An 8952-nucleotide genomic window follows, 5' to 3' on the forward strand; every position below is an offset into this window, starting at 1 on the left:
TATCGGTAGCTTAGTTTTTTTGAATCAAAACTTTGATTTCTTGAAATTGATTTCCAATGTGTTTGATTTGTTAGCTATAAATCAATTGAACTAGCTTTTCATGAATTAACCTGTTAGCTTGTTGTATTTATACACAATGAAACTTGTTTTTGAGTTCAGTGGAATGATTCATTTTAAAGTAGAGCACATTTGCCAATCAGAAGGAAAAGGAGCAAAAGTGGGTAAAAGATAATCATAGGAGTTAAATTGAATTTTATTCTATTTACTTGAAAATTAAATAAATTTTTGTCTTTATCTTTTAAATTAGTATTTTCACATATCTCATTTTCAGGTGAAAAATTTTTTAATCTTTAAAATAAATGAAAATTTTAACCTTATATAATGTAATCTTTTATTCTTAGTACAAGAGTTACTAAAATCCTGGCAGCTACCATGTGAGATCTTCTAAATGCCATGAAGTTTTAAACTTTTACCATGTGAAATCTTCTACATGTATTTGTTTTAAGCCTTCATGAAACATATGATGACTTGTACCATAAACAAAATTAAAGATGAGTAGTGATTACTACCGGTTTGATGGATCTTTTAATTCACCATATTATTCTTTTGAGGTGCCAATCTGTAAAGGAAAAACCCTAGGCTGGTTAAGACTTATTGATCAGTAAGTTTCCACCTATGGGACAAAGGCACAAACCCCAAAAAGGTTAGTAAGATGGTGACATTAAAGCAAGTCAATGGCTACCTATCTCACAGCATTCGAAGTTAAAAGACATGGAACTGATAAGGTCCAGTTAAGGAGGCAGAACACAGCTAAGGGCTTATCAGTGCATTATTGCTGGTCACACATATAATGGGGTTTTTATGCAGAGCTGAAAGCACCCAACACCTTTCCCCCACCATGCCAGAAACTTGGTTGTTAAATGCCAGAGGTCCCACTTTAGACAAAAAAGCCAAAAATTACTACCATAATTTGATATAGTACAGTATACAACCATATGAATTTTTAGTACTATTACTAGCTACCATCTTTGGGGTTGCTTTTTGCTATTTTTCTCTCTAAGCTGCAATAATTGATACCAGTCTACCAGAGTCTTTATACACAATTTCCCATCATCTTTTTTTATCTTTCAATCATCTAATGCACATTCATGAAATATTTTGATTTTGATTTTGATTTTAAATTTGACGACATTGGACTTCCTTTCACTCACTGTTTCGAGATATAACCTCTCCAAAGTTGATGAAAAGTTGTGCATCTGAGGTACTCATAGATGGGCAATTGACTAAGTGTGGAGTCTTGAGATTTGCATACTCATCCATGTAAGAAGTGACCTTGGTAGATGAAAGTGGTGCCGGTGGGATTGTGGTTGGTTGCTTTGCTGGGGGTTCCAATGGCATTAGGCTTCCTAGAACTCGTGTCACTTCATGCATTGTTGGTCGATCCGATGGGTGTCTCTTGGTGCATAGAAGGGCAAGCTGAAAAACTTTCTTAACAGCTCCAAGATCTTTGCAAGTTGCAGTGATCTCCGGATCAATGGTTTCCATGACGGCATCATTAGCAGCCTTTGACAGAATCTGTTAAGAATGTGATATCAATATAGTTTTTAAACTACTTCAAACCCGAAATATAGATGGATATAAAAACTTACCAGATGATGAAGACTGGATTCATTGTCTACAGGTTTCCTTCCAGTTAGTAACTCAAGTAGAACAATCCCATAGCTGTAAACATCAGATTTCTCAGTCAAGCGAGAAGTGCGAGCATATTCAGGGTCTATATAACCAATGGTGCCCATTACGTATGTAGAAGTGTGAGACTTTGATATGCATAAGCTTTTAGCAATGCCAAAATCGGTAAGATGAGCCTCTAAATCCTTGTCCAACAAAATATTTGATGACTTCACATCCCTGTGGATGATTCGTGGACTACAGTCATGATGTAAATACGCTAACCCTTGTGCAGCTCCCAGTGCAATCTTCAATCGAATGGTCCAACTGAGAACTTTCTTCTTGGTAGAAACTGCAAGAAAAGAACAAACTTGTAATTCATGACGCGTAAATGAGCATAGAGAGAAGCTAAAGAAACACCAAAACATATTCTAACACATGGAACTGGTTTGTTCTTAGAAACAAACTTACCATGGAGGAGATCCCAGAGACTGCCATTTTCCATATAGTCATAGAAGAGAAGGTTCCGAGACGGGGAGAGAGAATACCCTTGAAGGCTGACCAGATTTCGGTGCTTAATACTCCCAATTGTCTCGAGTTCTGTCTCGAATTCCTTCAAGCATTGTGGATAGTGAGAGTAGAGCCTCTTGATGGCAACTGGCCTACAATTCTTAAGAACACATTTGTAGACCGTGCTTGATGCACCACTACCAATTATATACTTCTCACTCAGATTCTCAGTCACCCTCATAATGTCCTCGTATACATGAAGTGCCATATTCATGTGAAGGATCACCAATTTCGGTCTTGAGTAAGTAACTGCCGTCAAGAAGTCCATGAATCAATAACAAGGGCCATAAATTTCAATAAGGTATCTTTAAGAAAAAGGAACAAAAACTGACTAACAGTTCGCAATAGGTATTTTTATGTACTATGTACTCCAAATCAAGAGGACTTCATAGGTTTACACATAAAACGAGAAGGCAGGGCACCTGGCTTATCCAGTGATCCATCTGGAAAAGGTGTAGGATTGTGCGGGCGACATGCGGCAATCAAGATCATTAGAAGAATCACAAGAGCACCAAGTGCAATGCCGAGGATTGCAGCTTTAGAGATTGAAACTGCATAGACAAGTGAGCAAAACAAAATGAATAATCAACCAAAGACAACCAACAGATTAAACATACCAAGAAAACATTGACCAACTACAATAGGGAATGGTAGTTGCCAAGAACTCCATGTGTAGGTGCCAAAACAAACGATGAGGTGGTAGCTCATCGTTTTGATATCCGTTTTCTAGTCCTAATGCCTTTTCAGTTTCTAACTTTAACATCTGCCTTAAAGCTTATAGCCACTCATAGTATCAACATATAAGATAAAAATACTTCACTCTCTAAGGTAATCAATACCTCTTTCCGTGGGATGAGACCCATGGCATGTAGAAGAAAGCCAATAGCCACAGAGCCCGGGATTTCCAATGAAACTGCAATGAGATGGCAGTTTGAACTCAGCTTTGCTTGCAAAAAAGGGTAGCAGCTAAATATAGCTTTTCAGTTCACAAATATTTGTTTAGAATGCAAACTAGCGAAATCTTACCTGTCTGGTGAGAATCTTGAAAAGTTATTGCTTGTGGGAATATCACCTGCAAGATTGTTATGGGATACATTCCTGCAATGTTTCAAGGAAAGTTAGGGGATTATATATTGCAACCCTAAACCGAAAATAAAGTACAAAATCTAGTGAACCGTCAACTCACAAGTTGGTAAGACTAATACAGTTGATCAGTGACATCAAATCTCCGGATAAATTATTGTTTTCTATTCTCCTGCATTATATAGAACCAGCAGCTTATAAACAAGAGCAAATATTCTATTCTAAGTCAAGACCATATAAGATATTTAGCCACATGAGGTGTTCTGCTAGAGGGTTCTAAGGTTTTGAGAAGGCCATAAAATGCCACCATTTTTTCCAACATGTTCTCATTAATACAGATACAATCAATGGAAGTGTTGTGTATGCCGGCATGTTCTTTCCAACACTTAAAATGTTCGGAATTGGTGCTGAAAAAGTAACTTACAATGAGTACAAGTCCTGAAGCTGTGCAAGTTCCCGAGGAATAATGCCTGAGAGATGATTATTTGAAAGGTCTCTGCAATGTAGAAGCATAAAACAAGTACTTCTTAAGGCTCTAACCTATTTTCATGGCAGAAAAATCAAGATTTCTTACATTTCTAAAACGCTTCTTAGGTTACCAAATTCTGCTGGAATGACTCCGGTCAAATTATTTCTGCTTAAATTCCTAAAAGAACAAATAAAGCAATGATAAAAATATTTGCTAATCACTTAAACTAGAAGGTTGCATATGATTTTCCCGATGTACTCACAGCTTCAGAAGGTGTTCCAAATCACCGAGGGATGAAGGAATGGAGCCACTAATTTTGTTGTCAGAAATGTCCCTAAAAACCAAACAACAAATAAGAAGAAAAAAAATCAACAAACAGGAAGACCTTATGGCACTTAATACTTACAATGTATCCAAATTCCCGATACGTGAAAGCTCAATTGCTATAAAACCCTTGATATCATTCGAGGAGAGATTCCTGAGATAAAAAATTCATGATTACAGCGATGATATTTCTAAGGTACATTATGCAAGATGCTTAGGATTTGAGTCGTGCATTTTGGTATGACAAGGCTGAAGCTTACAAATAAGTCATACTCTCTAGCCTTTCAAAAGCAGGTGGAATGGTTCCATTCAACTTGTTTCCATGCACATTGCTGTCATCAAAATCAATCAATCGATAACTACCTTAAAACTGTTTCGAATTTAAAAGAATTAAAATTATGGAAATGAGATCAATGCTTACAGGCTGTTGAGATTTGTACAGGAGCTAAGATTTTCAGGAATAGGCCCTTCAAGATGGTTGTTGGCAACATTTCTGCAAAAAGTTGCATCAGTGATTACGGCATAGCTTAACTTATACATTTGAACAACCAGTAGGACTAACGTACAGATCAAACAGTTCTGTTAGCTTCCCTAGCTCAGGCGGAATAAGTCCTGTAAGATGATTATCATTCAGCTCCCTGCACAAAGTAAACCGATGCTTGAGATGCTGAAAATTGCTTTTATAGGTATCGACATAACTGATGTTTTATGCAGACGGTTGAGATATCACATAGAGAAGAAATTTGGCAGAGGCCACTTAGCACCAGAAATATGAAACGTAAACAAAGAAAATTAATCTTACAAGTAGTGAAGCTTTGTCATATTTCCCAGCTCAGGAGGAATTGATCCAGTCAGTTGGTTACCATGCAAATATCTACAGCATATGGTATATGGCCATCAAAACATTGTTCAAGGATAATACGAGCAGCTGTGTCATTATACTTTGCGTTCCGTATTCTAAAACTTACAAGTTGCAATCAGGACTAACAAATGATATTGAAATGTACATACATTAAGTACCTACTTACAATTTTTCTGTGTAGGTCAGATTCCCTAAGATGGGAGGGATGGGTCCACTTAACTTGTTGCAGCTTAAATCTCTGGATAGTATACACGAGAAAACGACCATAGATAAGATTGATAACACTATGAAAAGAGACAATTCAAATTATGGTTAAAGGCACTTACAATACAGCAAGTGCTTGCATAAGGCCAATAACAGATGGAATCTTCCCAGAAAGACGATTACCTTGCAAAGATCTGACCAGGAAATTGGATATGAAACTAAGTAGGTTGTAGATACATTGTCACTAAAAAAGATGGAAGACAAAAGGGATTTTCAGGCACGTACAATGTAGCTACTTGCAAGAACCCAATATTGAAAGGAATTTCCCCGGTTAGCTGGTTGTATGACAAGTCCCTACCAATCAGAAGAAAGGGATGTTTTTGGTTAACCAATATAGGCACTTTGAAAGCATTAAACCTCATTGAACTAAATGATGAGTACATACAAGACCTGGAAAGCTGTGCAGTTGCCTATATTCTGAGGGATGTTACCAGTTAAACTGTTGTTTCTCACATCACTGCAAACAATATTGAGTTTCAGTTAAAACCGGAAAAGAGTCTTACGTGTCAAAAGATAGAAAGTCAGTCATGAACAAGAAGAAGAAGAAGAAGAATAGTAAGGAAACTTACAAGTACCACAAACCAGTTAGCTGGCACATGTCTGGAGAGAGTGTACCTACCAGATTGTTTCCTCGCAAACCACTACAAAGAGGAAGAAAAGAGACGAATTAAAAGCATCCAAGCTAAGAATTTATGAGAAGATATGATTAGATAGACATAATAAATCGGACCGTCATACAGTGAAAGAAAAGGTGCAGTAACTATTTTACACTCACAGATACTGTAACACTTCGTTCCAATAGATAAGCCTTGGTATTTCTCCACTCAGTTTATTTTGTGATAGGTCCCTGGAAACAAATATCAGGGCAAGAAAATTCCATCAAAACATCAGGTGCATTATAAGGCAATATAAAGTAATAAGAAGAAAGAACTTACAGAACTTTCAAGTTTGGAATCTGCGACAATGTTGAAGGTATCGGTCCAATTAACTGATTGTTTTTCAGAACTCTGAACAGTCATTTAAAAGTTTCAAATTAGAAGAACTGAGCAATCCGAGAATTAGCAGTGACGCGATATATAGTGAGAAATGCTTCGAATTAACTTACAGGAATTCCAGTTGCCTCAGTTTTGATATCGAAAATGGCATGTCTCCATATAACTCATTAAAAGACAGGTCCCTAATAACTCCAACAAAACAATGTTCAGTTTAACTTACAAGATACTTAACTAAACTTCAATTGAGCTCTTTTCTAGTAAACTACTTACAGGCTTTTCAATGATGAACAGTCTCCAATCTCGTCCGGTATTTGACCAGACAAACGATTTCCTCTAAGGTCGCTGATAATAAAAAAAGACACAACCTTTATCAGTCTCAATCAAATTTCATGCATAAGAGCAACTGATATTCTTACAGTTTATATAAAATTTTTCATATTATAGAACAAAGATTGGATTTCAAAGAGAAAAGGCAATGAAAAATAAACAGTACATTGTAACAAGGTCCTTGAGCTTTCCAATAGCTGTTGAGATTTCCCCATCAAGATTTAAACCTGACAGATTACTACAGTACCAGAAACCAAACAAAAAACAAGGATCAGCTTTAAAAAAAAAAACTAAACTTTTCAGGCAAAACCAAGAAAGAAAATATCTTACCATAAAGAATGTCAATGACCAACATAGGCTAACAAGTGAAAAGAGAAATGAATTATAGTATCAAAACTTACAGTGCTACGACATTGAAGGTCACATTGTCACAAGTGACCCCTCTCCAAACACAGTAATCTGAAGATGGTGTATCTGTCCAGTCATATAGAACATTGTCCACATCTTTAAAAGACTTCTTTATCTCCAACAGTGTTGTTCCTTTATTACATTACATAACATAGGCCAAAGCAAGAAATGTTGGTTTCATTGCAGAAAAAATTAAATTAAATACAAAGACAGACAACATAAACAATCAATCCATGTTCAAAACCTTTTGGAAGAGAAAAAAACATCAAAAGATTGTTGCTTCAAGCATGAGCCTGAAGCGTTAGGAAACAAGCAGCAAATTTAATCTTTAAATTTTGAATAAGAAAAGTTTGACTTAACTAACCATTATTTTCTTGTATTTTCAAACCATCCAAACAAAACCAGAAAAGGAGACATTCTTTTTATATGAAAAAGAAAAAAAGAACACTTACCATCTTCAGAATCCACAAAAGCAAAACCCAAACAAAAGAGAGAAACCAAGAAGACAAACTCCAAATGAAATACCGATGTCATCATTTCACCTTAAGAGAACACAAAAACAAAACAACCTTAGTTTTTTCAAAACAAAACCACCCAAAAACACCATATCTGAGCCAAAGAGAGAGAAATAGAGGGAAATAAACCACTTTGAAAAAACCATAGAGGAGAAAACCTCTTCTTTTTGAACTCACCGACATGGAAAACGATGATGGAGAACCAAAAAATACACACACACAGAGGAAAAAAAAGCTTTATTTTTTTCTTACGACACTTCACTGTTATAGTTGATCTTGTAGTATATTGTACCCTACTGTTGTTATTATTTATTTTTTCATTTTATGCAAATTTTTTTTTCTTTTACAAGGTAAAACGATAAGAAGAAGAAGAACAGCAAAGGACTGAGGGATTCTGGCTCGTTATATCACATCACTCTGCCACATTTCACACACCCTCTTTCTTCCCTATGTACATTATACAGTTCCCTCCTAAAGGGAAAAATACTTACAAACTGTTAAAAAAACACATACACAGAGAGAGATAGAGAAAGAAAGAGAGAAGAAGAAGAATTATTTTCACATATAAAGTTAAAAAACTCTCTGCCATTTTGCTCTGCCATTTCCCCTGCATACTGCAAAAACACCCCATCTCTTTCTCTCCCTCTCTCTCTTATTATCTTTCTTTTAATTTTGTTCTCCTTTTAAGGGAATAATAATAGACTAATTCATTCTTACATTATGAAACCAATCAAGGGGTTGTTTTAATTTTTTTTTTCTTATTTGTCATGTTTTCAAGATTAGTATCATTGGATCCAGTAGTAAAAATATCATTACTTTTAGTAAGATTTTTGAATTATTAATAAAAAATAATAATGAATTATTAATAAAAACAATAATAATTTAATAAAAACAATTTATACAAGAGTTGAATTATATCTTGTTTTTTATTTAAAAATTTAAAAATTTTAATTTTTATATGTTTAATTAGAGAGTAAATTGATTCTTCCGTTCAAAATTTTATTTATTTTTACAGTTAGAAAATTAGTCTCTGCACATCAACTACATATCACATATTACAGTCAGCTTATTCCGTCAGCAACATAAGTTTTTAAAGGTACAAATGGATAAAATTTTTAACGAAAATGACTAATATAATATTTGAACTAATGTATAAAGACTAATTTGATATTGTTTTAGTAAATGAGTAAAATGTAATCTAACTTCTAGTGCTGGAACTTTCATGGTACTTTTACTTGAAAAATATCCGCATGTTGAAGGATAATCAATATCTATACTATTAATAAATATCTGATTGAGTTAATGTTATAAGTCAACCAGATATCAAGTCAATTAGAAAAATTACAAAAATAACTCTTTTGTATTTAAAATAAATTATATAATTTAAGGATAATTTAGTATTTTTAATTTAAAATTAATTAAAAATATACATATAGCGAAATTTGGGCCCATGTCAATTTCATTGAA

The 8952-nt window shown here is 34.7% G+C and overlaps 1 protein-coding gene across 3 annotated transcripts; it reads right to left on the minus strand.

Moving 5' to 3' along the window:
- Positions 1-936: 936 nt before the first annotated feature.
- On the minus strand, positions 937-8189 carry LOC107929918 (LRR receptor-like serine/threonine-protein kinase ERECTA). 3 transcript variants are annotated; one of them, XM_016861456.2, is made up of 28 exons: positions 8048-8189; positions 7423-7512; positions 6964-7102; positions 6729-6800; positions 6506-6577; positions 6346-6417; positions 6176-6247; positions 6016-6087; positions 5810-5881; positions 5626-5697; positions 5466-5534; positions 5303-5374; positions 5143-5214; positions 4917-4988; positions 4681-4752; positions 4536-4607; positions 4375-4446; positions 4197-4268; positions 4053-4124; positions 3896-3967; positions 3746-3817; positions 3425-3493; positions 3265-3336; positions 3078-3151; positions 2661-2789; positions 2140-2487; positions 1650-2020; positions 937-1575 (listed from the first exon to the last, which is right to left on the minus strand). In XM_016861456.2, the coding sequence occupies exons 1-28, from the start codon at positions 8085-8087 to the stop codon at positions 1204-1206; spliced, it is 2997 nt and encodes a 998-aa protein (XP_016716945.2). In that variant the 5' UTR covers positions 8088-8189; the 3' UTR covers positions 937-1203. The 3 variants fall into 3 exon arrangements, with proteins under 3 accessions (XP_016716945.2, XP_040973071.1, XP_040973070.1); XM_041117137.1 differs by having other exon boundaries at positions 7977-8170; XM_041117136.1 differs by having other exon boundaries at positions 7663-8170.
- Positions 8190-8952: the final 763 nt, after the last annotated feature.

This window comes from Gossypium hirsutum, chromosome A07, assembly GCF_007990345.1.
Source record: "Gossypium hirsutum isolate 1008001.06 chromosome A07, Gossypium_hirsutum_v2.1, whole genome shotgun sequence".
Lineage (NCBI taxonomy): Eukaryota > Viridiplantae > Streptophyta > Magnoliopsida > Malvales > Malvaceae > Gossypium > Gossypium hirsutum.